The sequence below is a fragment of the Clinocottus analis genome, unplaced genomic scaffold (genome assembly GCF_023055335.1).
Source record: "Clinocottus analis isolate CAN_PGR_092001 unplaced genomic scaffold, fCliAna1.0.p SCAF_21, whole genome shotgun sequence".
NCBI lineage: Eukaryota > Metazoa > Chordata > Actinopteri > Perciformes > Cottidae > Clinocottus > Clinocottus analis.
Window position 1 is genome coordinate 11,259,056 of NW_027175943.1, and position 22,487 is coordinate 11,281,542.

At 44.0% G+C, this 22,487-nt stretch overlaps 1 protein-coding gene across 4 annotated transcripts; it reads right to left on the reverse strand.

Moving 5' to 3' along the window:
- On the reverse strand, window positions 1-20,557 carry peli3 (pellino E3 ubiquitin protein ligase family member 3). 4 transcript variants are annotated; one of them, XM_068587871.1, is made up of 7 exons: window positions 20,326-20,557; window positions 9,136-9,336; window positions 6,980-7,109; window positions 6,549-6,650; window positions 4,783-5,007; window positions 1,686-1,874; window positions 1-828 (listed from the first exon to the last, which is right to left on the reverse strand). In XM_068587871.1, the coding sequence occupies exons 2-7, from the start codon at window positions 9,306-9,308 to the stop codon at window positions 229-231; spliced, it is 1,419 nt and encodes a 472-aa protein (XP_068443972.1). In that variant the 5' UTR covers window positions 9,309-9,336; window positions 20,326-20,557; the 3' UTR covers window positions 1-228. The 4 variants fall into 4 exon arrangements, with proteins under 4 accessions (XP_068443972.1, XP_068443971.1, XP_068443969.1 ...); XM_068587870.1 differs by having other exon boundaries at window positions 9,136-9,333; window positions 20,326-20,448; XM_068587868.1 differs by lacking the exon at window positions 20,326-20,557 and adding an exon at window positions 12,417-12,500.
- Between the last annotated feature and the right edge of the window lie 1,930 nt (window positions 20,558-22,487).

Sequence of the window (22,487 nt, forward strand, 5' to 3'; positions counted from 1 at the left end):
TCATTTCAACACAATTTATTTACATATTCTCCATACACCTCATATTCCATTTGAAGCCTTGGCAATCTACTATTGCGCGGCACATTCAGTTCATCATGTCAGCGGTCCTTTTCTTGGGTTTGTCATCGGTGCTTTCTCCTTTGTCCCACACTTGAGTGTTCAGATTTGTGTTCGAGCACACGCTCTTTACTCAGCGCGTCCACCATCACTTGATGGTGCCGGGTGTCCTCAGTCGACGGGGCCTTGGAAGATGAGTTTGATGTGGCCCTGCTCCCCTGTCAACCAGGTGCCACAGAAGGGGCAGGCAGCATGGAAGGCGTGGGTGCCGTGGGGCAACGGGATCTGGCTCCACCCCACCACTGTCTTTTCGGAGCATACATGGCCGCAGGGGCAGAAGGCGTGAGTAGGCGGCCCGGCATCCAGGTACAATCCTCCCTCACAGCCCAGCCACAGCGGCACGTAGGGGCCCACTCGCCGGCACATGGGGCACTCCCTCTCCCCGGTGCTGGCTGGGGCCGTGCCCCCGGGGCCGGCGGGACCCTTCTCTTTGCGGTAGCCCCAATTGTGGTAGCCGTGTACGTGGCCGCAGTTGACGTAGACCCAGGGCTGCTTCTTGTCGACAATCTCGCGCTGGGCCAGACTAGGGAAGGCCAAGGTGTTGAAGCCCACGGGACACTGGGGCCGGGCGGCGTTCAGCTCCTGGCGGAGGGACTCCAGCTGTTTGAGGGTGGGGGTGTGGCGCAGTCCGGCGGGGGTCCTCCACAGCAGGGTAGCCCCACACAGATCAATCAGTGAGCCGTCCTGGAGGGTGTTGGACTCATTTTCCACCTCGAAAGGAAAAGAGAAGAAGACAAAGTGATTTGTTTTCCAATGGAAGGGTTCGTTAAACTGTGACTGCACTGGGCGGGCACACTCTGTACAAGGGAGTCTTGTAGCAGTTCCCCTCCGTACCGCCACATGATGGCACTGTGCGGCACCAGTTCAGACACTTGACACCCATCTCTTGTAAGTGGCTTCCCTCAAAATATCATCGTCACCAGCATGTACGCATCACATTTACAGATCCAATCGTCAGTTAAGAATAGTAGCCTGTGACAGGAGAGGGTGCACGTGGCCGTCTACTGCTGTACACAACCTCTTATAAAAGACTGCAGTTCCCAACTGTCAAGTTGTTTAAGTTTGCGGATGACACTGCCATTTGAGGGTTGATTTCTACCAACAATGAACTTACAGTATACTGGTGAGCCAGCTTTATAAGTCACAGTGGCCGGTTGACCCCTGAGCCTGGACCTAAAGATTGTAGGGCTAAAACGTTTCATTTTATTAAGATGTATGTGATCATGCATGGTATTGAGGGAATCCGCACCTTTGTGGTCTCGTCAGGAAATGTCTGGACAAAGTGGTGCGAATTGATTCAGAGGTTTAAACCAATGGGGAAAAGGGACAACGTTCCATAGCATTATAGAGGACTTGAATTCTTACCTTCTTTAAAATAATGCAAAGTATATAAGACAACCAGGCTCTGCTGTACCAAGATGTTCACTTCTTTACATTACATTTAAGGAACCAATTTCTACAGAAATCTCTGCGGTTCATGGGTCAAACCAAGGTCAGTAACCTCAAACATTGTGACCATATCGGATAAAACCCGGGACTCATTTTTCCATCAGGCCCCTTAGTCTTACCAGTTTCCCTCTCTGTTGGGCCGATCGAGTCTCCCTCAGGGCAAAGACGTTTCCACAAACAGAGATTTCCCTCCAGACGCCCGGAGCCGGCTCAGACACAAACTCCCCCGCCGGGTGCATCACCAGCACCCCGTTGGTGGTCAAGCCGTCCATCAGGCCGTCCGACGTCCTCCATTTAGCAGCACGCTCCTGAGAGACACACACCAACACACACGGAGAGGCCACCTAAAGGTTAGCGGGATGTTGAGGCGGCACAGAGGGATGATAGTGGAGGTAGATGTCAGAGGTGGCTGGCAGAAGAACCGCTAACGCTGCTTTTCTCTGCTGCTATATTTAGCTCATACAGAATGACTACTGCACTGACTAATGCACGGAGATGCGCCCACGCTTAAGAAGGAACCCATCCCTGAGAGAATCAAAGGATGTATTAAGAACACAAATTAGCTCAGTTGGAATGAAACAGCAAATTTTTGCTGTGTGTGTAGCTTTATTAATACATACAGAAAAAGCTTTTAAAGGACCAAGGTAGTTGTAAAATAAACATCTGTAGATTAAGTTCTTTGAAGCTGTGGGAGGAAAGAAGAATTTCACTAGACGTGTTCAACGCTAAAGATAAAAGGATCAGTGTTTAGCATTTAGCTAGGGGAGCTATTAGCATATACGGAATATAATATTCATAACTATGTTTGAATTCACCTGAAACAAAGCCTTTTTGTGTTATTTTTAGCTTAGAATGAGCCCTTTAAACCTTGACAGGGAGCACATTCTCTTCACGGAGTACGCCTATTTCTACAGTAGCCCTGAATGGACAAACCAAACACTGGCTCTTCAACTGAGTCTTACACACTGGTGCTTTAAAGCTGCTCTTATTACACCGTGTGAACAACCACTGTGTGATGTGAAAGGTGTCACTTGTAAACGCACTTTCCTTTCAGCCTCTCTGGCTTGTAAACAGTGCTGCATTTCAAATACAAGCTCATTGTTTTGGTTTTTATGGGTCCCACATGCCCTGTTTGGGTTCAGACCCCTTATGAGTTCCCATCAGCTTATCTAAGGGAAAAGCTCCAATAACGCCACGTTTCTCTACCTGCTCTGCACCAAACAGACGACACCGTTAGAGATGAGCTGTTTCACACAGTGGAACAATCAGCAGCTCAATAGACAGATGTGTTCAGGAGGTGGTGGAGACCAAAACCAGAGCTGAAATGAATTACTTAAAACTCTATTAACTGCAAAAAAAACTAAAATGTTGTGTCCCTGCGTGAATTAATGGGCTGTCTCTTGATATGTGTATTTGGTATCAAACATGGTAGAATATTTTAAACATGTCTTCCCTTGAAACATTGCACAGGGTGTGTACATACATCCATTGGATCGAATGTGACATTTCTTGGGGTAGACAAGCTAAAAGTTGCCCATTTTAAGTCAGAATGTAGCAGTAAAACCAAACTAAACTGGCTTGGCGTGTTAATTGTAGGAGCTAGCAGTGTAATATTGTGGGTCAGAGGTGTGTGTTTGGATATCATTTGGAAAAATATTTGTTTTGCATTTGAAAATCCTCTGTATATCAATTTCACAAAGACTTTAAAGCTCCTTTTTAAGTCCCTTGTGATGGTATCAGAGAAGACACTATGGGAGACAGCAGGACGACTGCCTGAAGCTATACGTGTCAGATATGAGTCAGATACAAAACAGAAGTCCAGTAACTATCTGGTAAGAACGATCTGATAAAAAAGATCAAAACTTAAATGCCCAGCTTGTGTCTTAAAACATGCATTCTCTCTACTGGCCAGCAGGGGGAGACTCCTCTGGTTGTATAGAAGTCAATGAGATAATGACTCGACTTCCCTCTTGGCTTATTCAAACTAATCGTATCCCCCTGATCGTTTCTGGCTCGCACAGTTTCAGTCACTTCCTCCTCCAAGCTCGGGACCGGAAGGGTCTGACTGAGGAGGAAGTGATGAAATCTCGAGGACTGAAACATGTCATGCATTATTTATTAACACAATAACCTCGTCCACCAGAGGCTAACTTTGAATAGAGTATATCAGCATGGATGTAGTCCGGATGGCTGGTGGAGTTATAGAAGCCTCCGTCGTGTGTGTGTGTGTGTGTGTGTGTGTGTGTGTGTGTGTGTGTTGTTATCTCTTTGACTGCTGGCCTAGTTGTCGGGGTTCCTGATGAATCTTGCATGTGATGACGTCATCTCACGAGAAAGCTATTATCGGCTTGCATGGCTTCGGTGCACCGACATGTCACGTTTTAGACGGCCCCGCCCCGTCAGCTATCTGCACTTACTGAACTGGAGATACAGCAAGACGTTGCGCTGAGTCGGCTTGATGGAGCGCGACGGTGTTAATGAACAAAAGCCGAGCGCTGCGTTTCATTTCCGGGTCATTCTAGTTCATTCCAAGTGATGTCGTCCCATTGTAGTCCTGGCAGTGTCTCCTCCCAGTGATGATGCAATTGTGATCAAATGGAGGGATTGCAATTTTGGTTTGAATTTAGTAGCTTTGCATGTTTTCACGATGACAATAAGAAGCCTCATCCTTATCGTTATGGTAATATTGTGCTCTTCAAAGTAAGAGTTTGGAGGAGCGTGGCTTTTGTCGCTAAAAATAGGTCCAACAGTGTGAGAAATAAGCGAGCCGGTTGCAAACAAGCCAACAGCAACCCTCTAATTCCCAGATCTCAATTATCTATTTTGGTTAGAACAATATTATCATAGCAGAATAACTAAATATGTTAAAAAGGACTGAAACATAACATGATATACACTGACCAGCGATCTGACCGGACATATCTCCAGTAGCTTGAGGCCGTTACATTCGCCCAGAAGCAGTATATTAACACACACAAATACACACACAAACACACACACACACACTGGAGAACACTGCTCCTTCCTCTCCATGCTTCCTTGAGCCAGGTCACGTACACTGACACCCTTCCTCACAGCTATGATGTCACTCGTGGGCGGCACAGTCACGTCCCTGATGTTGCTCTCACCACGGTTGCCGTGGTTACCGGTCCCCGAGCGTTTATTTATTTGTTATACCAGGAGAGGCCCCGGCGCCCCACGAGGGAGAACACTCACCCCCAGGAAGATGTTTTTGGAGGAGTCGAAGCCGGCGGCGTAGATGCGGGCCGTGTAGGGAGCGCTGCGCTCGCACATGATGCGGCAGGCGTAGCGGGAGATTGTGCTCTGGGCCGACTGGCCGCCGCCGCCGCCCTCCCCGGCTGAGCCCCCGCCCTGACCGCCGCCGCTGCCCGCCGTGTCCGTCACTACGAAGTCGATCATGCTCTCCGTGGACCGACCGATCTGAGAGAGGCCAGAGAGGGGAATTAAAATCATGAAGCAATGACCAAAAGACGTATAATGTTATTTTGTTATTCACCTCCGTCTGGAACACCAAACCACCATGTCACCGACTGAAGCACTTCTTTTTTGTAAATCGCAGCTTCACTCAATGGAGACCGAAAGTGCCATTTTGGGTGGTTTTTTCCATCGATTTGGGCTCCTTATTATTATTTGACTGCGTGCATAAAGACAGTTTGGGGCTTTTTAAAAAAATCCTTTTGCGTCCTTTTTGTTCAATTTGGTCAGTTTTCCCTGATGAATAATTAATGTTTACAATCCAATAAATCTCATCTCCTCCAATTAGAAAAAGTAGGATTGATGAGTACCAACACAGATAATGACCCAACAGACTGAACGTCTTACTGAGCTGAAGAAAGGAAGTCATTGATGTAATTTTCCAATACTGTGAGCGGCACAACATGAATCCCATTTGCCTCAGTTTTTGCAGGAGGAGGAAGAAACATATCTAGCATATCTATAAACATGGACAGACCACGTGGGGGAAATGACACAGAAACAGACAGACAGACAGACAGACAGACAGACAGACAGGTATGGATAGATTGGAGTAGTTGATTCTGTCTGCTGGAGTCACGGCCTTGTATGGATCTCCTTGAAGTTGAGAGAAGGTGGTTGGTAAAAACACAACTGTGAGCGACTGAGAGCAGACAAGGTCTGACTCATCTTCTCCTGTATGTTTGATCTCCTCAGTCTTGTGTCTTCCCTTCTGCCCGATGCGTTCTCTCCGGCGCTTCCTCTTCATTCCCGATGCCCTCGGCGCTCTGCTGTTCTCTGACTCTACAGGCCTGACAGCTTCAGCTACTGTTTGACTAAATACTGAAAGACAAAGGAATAGCCTCACCTAAATCTACCGTCCTGCTGTCGCCCACTAACTAAAATGCCTGATTCCATGTAAATGCTGGAACTCTTTCTGTTCTTACCTTTCACAATAAAAGCCCCAGACACACACACTGCATCACTGCTTACCAGGAAGAGTATAGAATGGGCGAGTGATCTGGGACACAGCCCAGGACGTGGTTGGCCTGTCGTAGACTGGGAGGAACGGCGAACCTCTTTCAGGCGAGTTGTCTGACCCTCACCAGAGCCGACCTTTGCTACACTACGATTGGCCAGTCTACGTTCGAGGGGCGGAACTTAGCAAAAAGGGTCAATTAACTTTCCCTAATGTTCCCAGAATTAAGTAAACAATCGTTGGTGTTTATTGGCTTTGCGGGAAGCGTCGGCCACCCTTTTATTGTACTTTCTAAAGGCCTTGGTACAGCAAACAGGCCTCTCTCTCTCTCTTTGACTCCTTTCTCTCTCTTTGTCCTTTTCTGCAGTTGGTCACACAGCTAAAATGCAGAGTTGGCATGGCACATGTGCACGTGCAATGTGTCTGTGTGTGTGTGTGTGTGTGTGTGTGTGTGTGTGTGTGTGTGTGTGTGTGTGTGTGTGTGTGTGTGTGTGTGTGAGAGAGTGTGTGTGTGTGTGCAAACACCGACCTGAAACATGTCTGTGTTGGTGTCATGGGTGTACTCCACAATGACAGAGTGGCTCCGTGACAGTGTGTAGGAGATGCTGTGCTGGCTTTTGTTGCTGAGTGCCTGCCAATGAAAAAGACATTATCCAGGTCACATGACAAGGAGAGCTGAAGGTCTGACCTCCAGCACGATCTACCAGAGGACATTTCCTGCTCTGCAGGGACAATGCTAGCTCCAAATAAAATGACTGATATCCTATCATCAGCTGATTTATTGTTATGAGGGATCATTTCATGTTCAGGTACTGTGTGACAAAATGCACGCTATCATTCAGAATATATATACAACATTGTTTTAACAATATACACGTAGGATATGAGCTAAATGCTAACATTAGCACGCTAACATGCTCACAATGACAATGCTAACATACGGCGGTTAATGTAACTCACCTTTGACACCAGAGGGGTTGAGACGTTGTGGATGACATCAGGTTTGACCCCGTTGGCTTTCGGCCTCTTGTAGAGGGCCAGGCGACTTCTTCTGCGACCCTTGTCCCCATTGGCCAGGGACCCATTGTGCCTGGAATTGTGATCTCGTTAATAACTGAGTTAGATTGATGATAAATGAATTATCTTTTACTCAGATTTAAGCAATATATAGTGTAATATATTGTGTCCTTAAAATTCCAACCATAAATACTCCAACAAAGTAATGATAGATTTGTTGATGGACTCTTACGCGTTGTGAATTTTTCGCGAGACTAGATTGCTTGTACAGACGCTAATGGTTGCTGACAAAGCAAATTTCTCCTGGCAGCGCAAATGGCAAAAATAGCGTGAATGACGCGGCACGTATGACGTGTTGTGAAAAATTTGCGTTGTGTTTGATGTTCCGAAGTTCATGGAATTTCCACAACAAGTATAATGCAGAACTAGTGATTATTTTCATGGTGGATGGCGGAAATAGTAACAGTAGTTTACAGAGATAAGTCACGAAGATAAGCCGCGCCCGCGACGCGAATGAAGTGAATGGCGCGAATTAACGTACATAAAGTCGAGCAAGTAAACTCACACAAGTAAAGATTTTGGTGTAAACGCCGCATTAGCTAAGAAAGAATATTTAACACTACACCTGTCAATGATCATTATTTATTATTATTATTATGACATTATAACTAACATTGATGATTCACAAGTGTCCACAAGCTCAATTTACTTGTCACACTAAGATGAGTATTTCCTATTCCCCAATAATAAAATATGCAGATTATAAACTAGAGTAGTAGTAAATTAAACTGTGTCAAGGCATGTGATGTATAAAATTCAGGCATTTTCATAGTGGTCTGCCCGCTTCAAATTAAGACAACACAAACTTTTTTTGAAACAAGCATTAATAATATTTTCTCTTCTTTGGCTCAGGAGGTCGAGTGGGTCGTCCACTAATCTGATGATGATCAGCATTTGGAGCCCCGGCTCCTTCAGTCCACATGGAGAAGTGTCCTTGGGCCAGATACAGAACCCTAAATAGCTCCCAAAGGCTGTGTGTAAATGAGCAGTTAAGTTATATCCTCGCGGACAGATGGCACCTTTTAGACGTTTTTGATAGTCAATTCCCATTGTTGGTTCCCAAGATTGAGCCCTGCGGAACGCCACACGTGACCACTCCTGGATCCAATACGGTGCCATTAATATCTACACGCTGGATAAGACTAGTGAGGTACAAATTAAAGCAACTAACAGCTGAGCTAGGTTTTCACACAAGTTAACCTAAAAATGATTGCATAAAGTTTACTGTATCGAATGTCTTTTGAATGTCAATTGTTCATATTGAACCTGATTCTATCAGGTCAACGAGGGTTGAGTCTGTGGAATATGATTTCCTCAACCTAGATTAGTACTTATAAATATAATATCTTTGGATTTGTTTGAGATTTCACGAGTTATCCAGTATCCCCAGCCCTGATTATTCCATACGATGCTGCAACACTCTCTCCAGTCACGTTGCGCCGGCCACAGAGAGACCATGATTGGATGGATGTTGTAAAATGTCGGTGGCAGGTAACTCCCCCTCCCTCCTCCTCCTCCTCATCCACCGAGTGTTCGTCATCCAGTGTGTGGATCAATAGGTCGAGGAGTGGATGCATATATCTGTGTCTCTGCACCACACCATGGCTGCGGGAGAGGCATCTTTCTCTCTCTCACACACACACACACACACGCACACACACACACATACACACACACACACACACACACGTATGACATGTCTATCAGATTGGTGTTTCTCCTGGAGGTGAAGGCTTCATTTTGCCACTGTGACTTGTATCCCAGAATCCTTCCTACTACTCTAGGTCTACTCGAGACCTTGGTGACAGGGCAATGCTTCAGATTTAAAAGCCATCTCACACGGGATGTCTTTTGACCGGGAAGCAAAGGACACACCCAGAACCAGAACCGCTACCATACCCAATCAGGCTGGATATCAGTTAGATGCTGTTGGAGTTGGGTCCTGGTTCAGGGTTCCTATAACTCACACATGCATATCACACGCTCATACAGGCAGCCTCTTGGATTGATTAGATGAGACTGGCCCTTCAATATCTCACCCTAAGACGATGAGCTCGCCGTACTTGACGGGCTCCTTGTCCTCAGGGAAAACTCCGTCGTGGGGTTGTGAGCTTGAGCCCAGAGGAGGCGAGGGCTGGCTCTTGTTGCAGGACGGGCGCAGCTCCAGAGATGGGGGGGGACACAGCGCCTCTGAGCTGCCCTCCAAAACCATGCCCACCGGCCACAACTGGGGCTCGCTGCTGGGGACGGGAGGTCAGGGAGAGAGAGAGACGGAGAGAACAAAAGAGGTTGTTTTGTTACTGCTAATCCATTCCAATAACATGCAATAAAACACTGGATGATACCTGAAAGTAGTTTTGGGGGAGAAAGTGAGTTGAAATACCGGAATCAACTATGTATGTGTACGAGTATGTTTCTAGCGAGCTGTGCTTTCTATATACAAATATTTCAACTTTAGCTAGTAAGTACACTGCAAAAATTCAGCTTCCAAAAACAAGAAAAAAAAGTAATAAAATGAGGGAAATATTACTTGAAATAAGACAAATTATCTGCCAACAGAACAGGAAAATTTGACTTGCCAAGACTTCTTGAAACAAGTGAAATGCTCTAAAATTAAAACTGCCTGATAAGAAGAAATATCTTGTCAATCAAAAAACAAGCGTATAATGCCTTGATTTAAGATATTTCATCTTACTTAGATTTAAGTTTTTGCAGTGTAGGTACTCATGAAAGATAGGAATAGTTACATTTACATAACTATCACGTTACACATTGCATAAACATCAGTATGCACAGGTTTCATTTTGTGCAGCTCTGACAGGTTTTGTAAATAAAACACATAATTACCCAGCTTGTAACCCTTAATAATTACAACCTCAGAATGTCGGAAAATGAGGACATAATGACATCACCCACGTGACTCAACAGGTACTCTAGTTGAGTTGAATGGTCATCCATAGTGGCATATATTTCTATTTAACCTAGAATTCAAATGATTAGGAAATACATGGTTATTTAAAAAAGAAAAACATTCTGCAAGATTACATTTTAAATGCATCATGATGGCGTTTTAATTTACCATTGCCCCATACAAATCTTTACTGAATAGCTTGAATGCCAGTGAATGTAACCTCCGTTAATGTGAGTCGTGAGCTCCTTTATAAGATAGTGAGAGACTCAGCAGACAGGCTGGGGGTGACAAATTGCCAGCTTTAAGTCTTCTTCACTCACAAGGCGTTAATGACTTTCCGCTGTGTGCCGATTATATATTTAACTGGCAAAATATCGGAAAAGGAAACGACCGGCCGATCATCGGTGCAGCTACGACACTGCTTACAAGAAAGACCATTGCTTACTATGTTCAAGCATTAACTGTTGGCCAGATCTCAACTGCTATCAGTTATAAACAGCTAGACTGTTTATTGGCTGACTGACTACCTGTGACCCACAGCCACTATCCACACGCTACCTTTTCAAACATCCAAACACACATACAGGAAAGCCCGCTGACAGCATTGATTTCATTTGCCAATTGGGCTCAATGATTGAGGTCCTTGTCAAATGGTGATATAGCCAGAATGATATATCGGTCACTCCCAGATCTTTAGCTTTGCATCCCTGTGAAAGTCTCTAAAAATAGCCAACAAATGTAATTCAGGAACAAACACGGCTGCGGCACAGGATGGCTGGCTGGCTCCAGTCTTTGTGACGTTGGCTCTTCTGGTAATTGTCATCCTCTTTATGTGACTGAAGTGCTTTCTGTTTGCTGACCCAGGGCCTCGAGAGAACAGAACCCCGTCCTAATATGATTGGATAGGCGCAAGCGATCCAGCTTTTTCCACCAAGGCTGATAAACTGATACCGATCTCTAAACCCTGTTCATACACTTTAAGATGTGTGCGCCTTTTTACCCGTGGTGGTGATTTACACTCCTTCTAGTTTCTGACATGGAGCCCGGAGAGGAGTGCTGCAAATGAGAAAGCATGTCCCCTTCAGACTCTTGCAGTTAACCACCAGATAAACAGACAACTGACACACTGTCGCATCCAAGATTCATAAGGAAGCCTGGGAGGCCCAGATGAGCAAGCACCAAACAGAGGTGGAGCCACCGCACAATTTAATTAACTGGCAAGAGGGGTTATATGAATATTATGCTCCACAGAGTGGGATCATTTTTACCACAAACAGTATAAGTCGCTATGTGGACATTTTGACATTCCTTTTACACAAGTCAAACAACGCTCCATCCCTGTCTCTGCACACAGGTTCTAAGCAGGTTCTTAATGCTCAAGCCTATTATTCATCAAAAGTGGGCGAGACCACCTACACGGTGGAAAGTGAGAGGTGCAAAAGCATGACAAAGCTCTACAAGCTTTGTTCTCCCTTTTGAGCAGATTAGATAATCATGCTGGGAGTGTGAACGTAATAATACTGACAATATTATCCCATGTTTTGACGCTTCCTTCCTGCCTTGACTTTACTGTGTCAGCATTAAGGAACGGCCCCTTTTTGATCACCAGCCACACGAAACAACCCAACGGACTACACTTCCTGTGAGTGAACTGCATGACCGTTACGAGACCTGATCGAATTTTGGCCACCTGATGGGGCCCGATGAGGAGAATACCTTCTCATAATCAGATGATGGACGGCAGAAGGCAGATTTAGGCAGCCAGTGGCCATTTCATTACCCAATCTCTCTGTTGCCCTGGCTGGTTATTGAGCGGTGGAAGCGATGCAGAGGTGGAGTGGACTCAGGGGAGGCTGGGTAGACCGAAGCAAATGAGGGGAGAGGGAAGAGCAAGCGGAAGAAATATCGAATAGGGAAGAAATAGAAAAGAGGGCTCCCTCTGGTTGGCAGAATGCTGTATTGATTTGTGGGGAACTTCCAGGGTCCTCTACATCCTCACACATTTTGTTTTATTAATAGCCTCAAAATGATTAATTGTAAAATATAAATGCCAAACACCATTGATGTGTGGTCTCCATGAGGAAAGTTAGGGGTTAGTTTTTTTCTTCTTCTCCTAATCCTAATTCCTGATCCCATGCAGGTGATACAATGACACTATTGGTGCACAATACCAATCTGGAGAAAATCAGCAGAAAACAGAAAAGGCCAATGTCCCATCCAATTGTGGAATTCTAGGTAAAAACATGTCAGGGTCCCCAGAGTGACAATACAATTAACCAATTAAATGTTAAGCATTTATTGTTACTATTATTTAAATAAAATAATCTTAACTTAAGGTCAGCCTGCGAGCTTTTCCAGAGCCTTCACCTGTACCACATGATCAGTGAATGGACCACTTATTTTACTTACCAAAGTTTCATACGTAGATCACAACTAACTTGACAGCTAGAATCTCCACAGGGAAGCTAACAATTAGCGTCTGCAGCTACTGACAAAACATGAGGAAATTGTTGCTAGGTAACTGCTAACAGTAGTTAGCACGGGTTGCCAAGCATTGGGCTAGCAAGTGTTGGGCTAGCAAGCGTTGGGCTAGCAAGCGTTGGGCTAGCAAGCTAACACTAGCTGGCGTTAGCTGCTAGCCCATCCCTCTCTGGTCCAAATATGGTCACTTCTGGGTTGTTTAAAACATTTTAATAAAATGGTAACAGCCAAAGTGCCAAACTTCAAAGCAGTAGTCCACAGACCAAAAGGTATCATACAGTCTGTAATACAAACCTGTAGCTTTTCCACAGACACATTTTTATAGAAATAAAACTAACTACAAATACTTCTTCTCTGACATACTTCACAAAAGATAGGAGGATACTTTAGGCCAATGTTTAAGGTTTGTCAATGGTTTTCAATATTAAGGTGATTTAAAACTGTGTAAAAAGAGTAGATATCAGCACAGCAATATCACAGAGAGATGATTAACCTCCCGTCTGATGTGAGAGGTTCATCAATATTTCACGTGTCCCCCGCTTCTTCTGCACCTTTCCCAGTCTCTGCACTGTAAATGATCTCACTGAGATTCGCCATGAGGATAATCCATAAAAGCAAAAGAGCCATGACTGTCATGGGTGGATGAGTGGATCTAGACGAAAGGGAGAGGAGGTGGGAGTCAGAGGAGGAAGAGGAGGAGTGGGTTTGAAGGGCGAGGAGAGGTGAAGGGAATGAGATGAAAGGAGGGGCAGATGTGAGATGCTGCTGGTCTTTCTGGAAAGAGAACACACACACACACACATACACACACACCAAAGCCTGGAAGATCTGTGTGTGGATGATGAAGAGAGAGGAGGGAAATGAGGAAGAGGAGCGAGCGCATGCGCGGAAGTGGCGCGCTTTGGCAGGGTGATGGATTGCCTGTTCTGTGCCACGCATTTTCTAATCAACCCACAGCCACATCCTGGGGGTAGAGAGAGAGAGGGAGAGAGGGAGAGAGAGAGAGAGAGAGAGAGAGAGAGAGAGAGAGAGAGAGAGAGAGAGAGAGAGAGAGAGAGAGAGAGAGAGAAACAAAGAAAAGCTGTCTGACAAAGGAAGACAAAGGATGGGGAGAATAATAGAGAGAAATAGATAAAGGGAATGCAGTCCATAGGAGTGGAGTGGCTGGAGGATTTGTGGTATGAACTGCTGTTAACACACTCACACACGGCGTTACACAACACAACACAGTGCGAATAACACCGCCCTGTACACCACGCAAAGCCAACGGAACAACCAACGCAAGATCACACTCCATCAATCTGTATCGCAGCATTACAGCACGTACCTCTAAACAATGGCACGTCTAACAATGTAACAAAACCCTGCACAACACCGTCAATTCAGAGGCCACAATCAGGAAGCCTGCACATTTTTCAGAACTAAAAAAAAAGTTAAATTGGTTGATATTTTGTAAATTTTACCTATAGCATGTTTAACAATAAGTTTTACTTCTTGTACACTCTTTTGTTGTAATTTATTATATTTCAGTTGATTTAAAAGAACAAGAAAAAGGAATACAGTATATATATATATATATATATATATATATATATATATATTTATATATATATATATATATATATATATATATATTTCCTCCATTCCCTTATAAATTCATAATGTATGTTAAATACCAAAAGACCACATACATACATTCTGTAGCCGCCACCGTGTGTGCTGCTGTCTCTGTACTCGGTCCTGAACTCAAAATGTATAAAAAAGAGATAAATGTTTCAATTTCCAAAACAAAACAATTAAACAATTAAATGACGGAATGAATTAAATGAAAACATCATATCAATTGCCAGCTGATATCCACAATAATACTAATAAAAACAATAAATAAATGAGCTAGTAAAATAATATCACGGATGTTAACCAACTTGGATGTATTAGTCTGAATAATATAAATAACATGGTTCAACAAGGGCTGAAGTGCTGACATCACTTCCTGTCCAGCTTCTGTTCAGCTTTTGTAACTCGGTTAATGTCCAAAGGATTTTTTACAAAAAAAAGGGTAGATGACCTCATCCAAAAAGATATCAACGATGGATAAGATGCAGTTTGTTTGTTTTTCACATAAAGAACGATAACAACACAGACCAACAGGTCTTGTTCAGTGTCAGCTGACTCTCACGTCCTCTTGTTGATCCTGATTTTACAATGAGGAGTCAGGACCATTTAAACATGCAAAATATGTATCCTATAATATTACCATGTTTTTTTCTTGGACATTTGTTGTTCTTTTTCTGGCTTTCCCTCTCCTCCGCTCTCTCTCTCACCGCCCACTGTAGGGGCCGGGCGAGTGTGTGAGAGTGTGTGGGAGAGAGAAAGACGAAAGAGAGAAAGACGAAAGAGAGGAAGAGTCAAATGTGTCTCCTCCAGAAACAAATGAACAGAGGGCTAAATATACTCCGAGTGACAAATGAACTCAGCGGTGAATTATGGCCTCATGACAAAACTCATCACACTATTTTTATACTTTCAACCTGTTTAAATAAAGATTTTCCCCTCCGAGTTTATTCCTAGTTACTGGAACCGAGACGGTGCTTTTGGATGGTGAGCTATAAAGAGAAGGGTTATAGTACATGAAATTATTATGTAACATTACAGGAGGATACAAATAAAATCTAACATTGAAGTGTGAAACAGCAAATCATACACAGATTGGTTGCGTATGTTTTCATATTTGAAAGCATGACAGAGCCAGAGAGCTTGTCTGCTCCATATTATGTAACATTTCGACTGTACAAATCCTACAAGCCAGTGTTATGAACAGCTCAGCTCCCCTCCCCCACCACCCAGCACCTCCACGCCTTGCTTTTCTTTCATTTTTCTCTTTCTGCTTACAATTGGTTCCATTCAGTGTTTTCTCTTTTAATTCACCGATGGCACGTATGTATACAACTTGAGTTTATAGAAGTATATTCATAAGGTAAATTTAAACTAGCTCCAGATCTCTTTATACCTATCTGAAATATGGCGATGGAAAAGTTGCAACGTGTGAATGAGATTGATCTAGCTCTACAGTTAGAAGATTTGTCTCTAGACATAAATAAAGAAAAAACATAGGCCTATATATCCTGCGCCAAGCCCCAAAACACTCGACTCTGCATGTCCCATAATGCAACTCTTTGATTAAACCTTCCATGTCTTTCAAACGCCAAACATCCAGTTGGTATCAAAGGCTTTCAGTCATAAATGTGTCGTCTCAAACCCAAGCTGAGATAAGCTACCCCTGATGACGTCATTATTTTTTATTATTATTCAGACTTTAGAAGTCTCCCTCCAGAGACACAGAAGAACTCATACAACTGTTTTCACAGGCTCCTTGTGAGCAGCAGGCTTAACTGAACTATATGCGTGGAATCCATAAATGTGCCTATGAATCAACATATTTCTTGAATCGTCGGAAAAGAAAAATCAAGTAAACTGCTGCTAAAAAACTGCCGCGGCCTCTTTGTCGACTTGGAAATGAAATTGGCAAGATAGATGCTTCGCTTGCTAATGAATTGTTCACGTGAAACAAAGGAAGAAAAGGTGAGCACTGCCACTGAGCTCCAAGTGGTAGCGTAGCGGTCTTCTTCGTACAGGTAACGCGTCTCTTTGCGTGGACAGTATGAACAATACTACAATGCGTCCGCTGCGTCGGCAGCTGTGCGTGTATACGTCCTTCCGGAAGTATAACCAAGAGCCTGCGGCCATGCTAACCGCTCTGAGCAGCTGTTCTGAGGCAGAGTGGTGCTTGAAGCTAAATGCTAACAAGCTCACCAAGCCAGTGTTACCGGTTGGACTGGTCTAGCATGCTATCATCTGCTAATTAGCAGCAAAATAAAAAGTACAGTTATTTGCTTTGAAGGTCATTAAATCCAAGACAAAATGGGAATTTTAGACTCAATATTTTCATTGTTTACATTCTGGTGCCATCTGTAGCATCCTAGTTGCCGCTTTGCTACTTTAGCAGCTTCACTGTGTTAACACAAATCTTACATGTACATTATGCAGAGGTTTCTATTCATGATCATAAACCGATTATGTATTATGCATCTAGCAACAGAAATATACTGGTGTGCGTGTGTGTGTGCGCGTGTGTGTGTGTGTGTGCGTGTGTGTGTTGCTGCTATGCTGTGATGGAGTATGTATCCTGCAGTCCTGTCTGCTCCTACATAGCCCTGCTCTCTAGCACGCAGTAGTGCTATAAAAAATTAGGAAAAAAGAGCAAGAAAGCTGGAGAATGGGGGAAACGCTCAGACGGAGAGAATGCACCTGTAGCACTCAGCAGCTCTATTTGAATATCAAAGGAGGCCAGTTCACATGACCCTGTTAGCAGACAGGCCTAACCCTGGCAGTGCAGATGAAAGCGAACGAGAAATGTTTAAGACTTTCTCACCTTTGTTCTCTCCTCTCATCATTAAGCACTACTTGCTGCAATTCAAAAGGCAGTCAACGAGAGATGCTGCTGACAGAGAAGCAAAGACACTGCCAACCTCACGACTCTCTGAAGGTCACGATCGGGGTTTTGTGCTTATGGAGGGACAACGAGTTTGCTCACGGGGGGTTGGGTTTCTGAGTGATACCAATGACAGCCGGGTGCTGAGATCTAACGCGTCTCAGTGACCATCGTTTAGTACACTTACGTGCATTAAAAATGCATATTATACTTATTTTGCCTGGATCCCCAAAAAGTCCTGCATAATGTTTTAAAGTAGCTGTGTTTCTCTTGGGCAATGATCTCGATTCCCGTTTAGCTAACTATTGCCATGTTTGTGTCCAACGCCCTGAGCTGATCGTAAACAGGGAAGATTTTTTTTTTAAACTGGTTTACACAGGTTAACACGGGTCAACACTAGCTGGGTAAGTACAGTATATCAGATTGACGTATACAGTAGGACAGCATCAGTGTTGTATTCTCAATCACATCGACATTCAACTGCAAGCACGTAGAAGACCAAAATGAAGCCTTGCTACCTGCAACCAACATCTTTTCCTCCAGGGTACATATAGGTTTCGTCTACGTTCATGCAGACCCCCACGTTCGCCTCCTGGTTGGGTCACAGCACTCATATCCTGAGGGGCTTGTTTTGTCCCGTACAGCTATTAGGAAACTGTAAAGGACTTTGTCTTTAAAACTTCAGGTGCAAGGTACAAAATGTGTTTCCGCAAAACCAAAGAAGACGCCCTCAAATGTCTCATTTCGGCCACATGTTGACGTTATTGAGTTAATTGTCTCACAGAAGTAACGGAACCAGGATATATCTACATCCAAGAAGGTTGAGTCAAAAGAAAATACTCAAACTCATCATTAGATGATCAAAATAGTTATTTTATAGTTAAAAACAAATTGATGAATTGTATCAGCTGTAGTGAAAACTGATGACGATGATACCGAATGAGATTTGTGTTGACCAAATTCCTTAACCGTTATTATAATAAAACTTTGATTTAATTTGAGATAGTGGCCGCCTTGTTACTGCAGGTTTTCTGCTAAATGTGTCTCTTTTTAAAGGAAAACGTCTGAGTGTGGACGTCTGTCGCTTCCTGGCGACGGAAGTGGCGGCTCCAACTCGAGTTGAAGAGACCAGCAGCTCAAACTCTCTCCGTGTTATTTTAAATCGGCCCTCGCTTGCTGCTGCCGGCTCGCCTCCTCTCAGTTTGACCCCTCGGGCTCATGAGAGCCTGACAGGTGGGCTGCTGTCGACAAACACACAACATCTCTGGTGTAAGCTGTGGTTTTTGGACACGATCAGGGGTGTACTTATTGTAATTGTGGAATCTAATTAATTCCATTCTGTTTGCGTTCCTCACACATTCTTTATGGGGCTCATACGTGGACTTCCAGTACTTAGTAATAATAATAATAGCTTACACTTCTCTTTCAACCAAACAGCATCATATGTCTTTTTCCTTGAGTTTCCTCGGTTGCCAGATCTTTCTAGAAAAACACAATTCAAAAGAGTCAGTTAAATATGGTTTCCTCTGATTTTCAGTTCCTTAGAAGTATACTGAGTCTTGACCTATTATTTATGTTAATACTACTACTGCTGCAAACAATACTACTATCATTAGTGGAACTACTACTACTACACTGTTGATTTGACTAAATTGCGCTAGTGCTACAACAAGTGCTACCACTGCTGCTACTATCACTGAGGTCAATAGTACAGCACTACTAATACTATCACTACTGTATCTAGATATGTACTTCTACTTATTGTATTTCCCAGCCCGATGTAGACCTCAAAGACGCACGTATAGACATGTTTTAATGAGGAACAATCAGTCAATATCATTGTTTTGGACAACAGGGTACTTTTAAAACTAGCCCGGCAGTTTAACGCTCAAATTTAGCATAGCAAGATTCAGATAGCAACAGCTATCTACATTTGCTTACAGATAGCATTAGCTAATGAGCTAATGGTCATATCAAACCAAGTAAATCAACCAGCCTGAGTGTATTGCATTTAATAAAAGTGTGTTTCATTGGGACTCGACACCACTTTTCATTTATACGGATCATGTTATTCTAACTTTAATGCTGCATTTCTGAGTAAGAGTCTAAATCTTTGTAATTTGATCCAAACTTGTCAGAATGAATCCCTTCAGGTTCACAGCTGTCTTCTAGACGGGCAATCCCCACAGAACGTCTCTACATGAAATATTAATTAATAACCTGGCTGCATCACATCCATTAATGCAGAGGTGGACGACACCGACCGTACAATCTGCTTTTACATATTTCCGGCCTCACAATATCCGCCTCACCCCCTGATCACAACAAGCATTATGTTCAGGCCCAAAAGCCGAACATTGTCACCTCCCAGCAAGCTGCAAATACGACTCATTACTCAGCAAAACTAGATATTGTTGGATCATGAAGAACAGCAAAGCACCACTGCTATGTGAGCATGTGTTGTGAGCCATTTTGAGCTTGTTTCCCCTCAACCATCCCACCAACTCCTCTCCTCCTGAAGCATCAGAAGCATCTGGAAGCAGGGGATACTGTACGGGGCTGTTAATGCGCCAGAGAGGCTTCATTTCGGGTCCAGATGACTCAAACATGGCCTCTGTCTCCACTCATTACTGCCGCTCTGCTCTGGCTGTGCGGATTGCAGAGGATTGCGTTCCTCCAGGGCCACGCTGCTGGGAGGATGAGGATGAGGATGGATGAACGCGCACTCTTCTTCTTCTGCTCCCCATTAAAGTCACGATGGTGTAGTAACCGGATCGGATTTGACCATTAACAGGCTTTGCTTGAAAAGGAGGCATGGGGCCGGGAGAGAGGGGGAAGGGAGAGAGGGGAGGGGCGGGGGGGGGGGTCATCCACGCAAAATCCAATAATATTTTTGGTATCCTTTTAAACACATTAAATGTCAGCTTTCGGCTCTCGTGCAGGTGGTCTGGACACGGGGGGATTCCGCCGCACAGACAACACGCCACATAAAGGGAAGACATCAGCACGCGCACACACGCCCTCTTTACGCACAACCACACATCCCTGACCCACGCACACACAGCAGTGATGAAGACGTACATCATAATAATAATATAAGCGCTCCACAATGAAGCAGATTTGACCTATCACCACCAAAGCCCCGTTTTTGCGTCACTTACAACGGTTCGACATCACGTGCCAATTACATTTACCTCAGGAATACAGGCGGAAATACATAATCTCCACAATCATAAAGGTGCCTTTAACCGTGTCGCTGGAGGAGCAAGGCCCGCTGCTCAGCGCGCGGTACCCGAGCTGCGGGAGGAGAGACAGGTGATGGGGAGGAGAGAAACAGGCCCGTACCCGCTGATGTTTGCCGATGGAGGTCCGGGACCGGCTCGGATATGTGTGTAATTCCTCCTTCTGGGTGTGTGGGTGGGTCCGAGTGCGGGTTCTGTCAGTCCCCGCACGGCCTGGGAGGCGGAGAGGTGGAGAGCAGGAGCGGAGAAGAAGAAGAAGAAGAAAAAGAAAAAGGGGTAGAAGAAGCAGGTGAAGCGCAAGGTATCAGGACCGGTAGCATCGCCTCTCCGTTCACGTTACACCGGAGACTGAGACACGTTCACTCCTCCGGATATAACAGCAGACACCCCGATGTCCCGCCTACATTTACCTCCCTCTCTCTCTCTCTCTCTCTCTCTCTCTCTCTCTCTCTCTCTCTCTCTCTCTCTCTCTCTCTCTCTCTGAAAAACACGAATATTGTGCTGCCTTTAAGAGCAACCGGTAAATTCGCGTTTCCAACTAGCTGGTGCCTTCAAGGACTCATAAATGCATCGATTCACTGCTTCAATATCAACGAGCTAACCAATGGCTCTCTTACTGTTTAATACATTATGTATTCATGATGCTCAACCTGTCACTTAGGAGCCATTGATGTGGAACAACTTTTGGGTTGCCAGGTTGAGGTTGGTGTTTATCCTCCTCGTGCATGACATGGACTTCAGCTCTGCACCGCCCACATTAAAGTAAAGGGGCTTTATATTTATAAATATGTGCCCTTCTGTCTGTCTGTCGGTATCCCCGCTGCTCTGGGGCATGCAGACTAATATAAGAACGCTGGCTGCTCATCACTCGGACTAAAAAGGAAACCAGAACGCGTCCGATACTAAGAACGTTTCAGATATCTGTATTCATATGCAGATATCTGCTTCTCGAGATCAACCCAGAAGGAAATGTGACCTCACCGTGACCTCATGGACACTAATGGTCCCCAGAGACCCACATTGAAGTTTTTGTGAGTGGGAAATTTCTCATCAACTATTGGATGGAAGGTGGCAGTCCTGCAGTAGGCGTGCATCGTCCCCAGAGGATGAACCTGCTGACTGTGGTGTGAGATTAGCACAATAGAAGCCAGATGGTCACCTTTTCATAAACTGCTGGTGTAAGTTCAAACCAAAGTCACCACATATATTACTTTGGCGCCATCTAGTGACAGAAGTTTGTTTCGCAGAAAAAAACAAAGGTACTATCATGTGTAACTCCTATTTACAAGCTTCGGATGAGATGTTTAAAATAATGACATCCAACAAACAATCTTCAAGCTTTTGAGTATTTATTCCAAGTTATAACTTTGTCCTGACAGGACGGGTAGCACACGGACAAATAGGAGTGTGTAAGGGAGTGTGTAAGGGAGGTGGAGGGAGCATCAGAGGTTATGTTTTTTTTATTGTATTATACCATTGTAAAGAGAACACTATCTAATCATGAGGGGGGCTACAAGTTTGTGGGTCCCAGTGGCAGATTCATAAGCCGAAGGCCACACAGACAGCGGGAACAAAAGAACGTGTTCTTCAGGTCAAAAGGAAGTAAAAGTCTAACGATCGTGAGTCTAACAAGATGCTCAAGGAGTTCCAGAACAAAAAGGTAAGGCATGAGCACAGTTATATAAAATATAATATACTGTTTAAACCTGCAACATTGTAACTTGTATTTGTTCCAATAGGACTACAGAAAGACTAAAATCTCTTAAACAAATCTGCACACGGAGGCCTAATTCATTTTAGCACTGAGCGTTGTTCTTGATTCATGCATATTACATTTGACTTACAGATAAATATGATTTCGGCAGTCATTAATTGTTCTGTAATAAACTGCACCATTGAATCAGAAACATACATTACATTATTAAAGCGTGGAATATGGACCTGGAAAATAAATAATGGTTTCAATAAAAGGTAAGAATGAACGTTTCTTCTCAAATAATATAAGGTTTCAAAGAAATCAGCAAAAAAATGCTTATGGAAAAGAAGATGATTTACTTGTAATTCATTTTGGGTTATAATGACATGCTAACAGAAATATAAAAAACTATCTCAATGGGGTGCTGAGTGGGAGATTTATGTGTAGAGATACATATTCTGAGCCATATTCCTTAAATCCCTTTTTCATATTGAGCACTTCAAAGACTTTAATGTAAAACTAATTTAGCTTTTCTGTTTGAGAGTATTTGAGGGTTCTGGTTAAAGGTT

Bases quoted from the DNA above. Each gene is read 5' to 3' on its own strand.
- peli3 (XM_068587868.1), bottom strand. The intron at 6,651-6,979 runs GTGAGTTACATT...TTTCATTGGCAG, and splicing joins CAACCCCTCTGGTGTCAAAG to GCACTCAGCAACAAAAGCCA. The intron at 829-1,685 runs GTAAGACTAAGG...TTTCCTTTCGAG, and splicing joins CCCAACAGAGAGGGAAACTG to GTGGAAAATGAGTCCAACAC.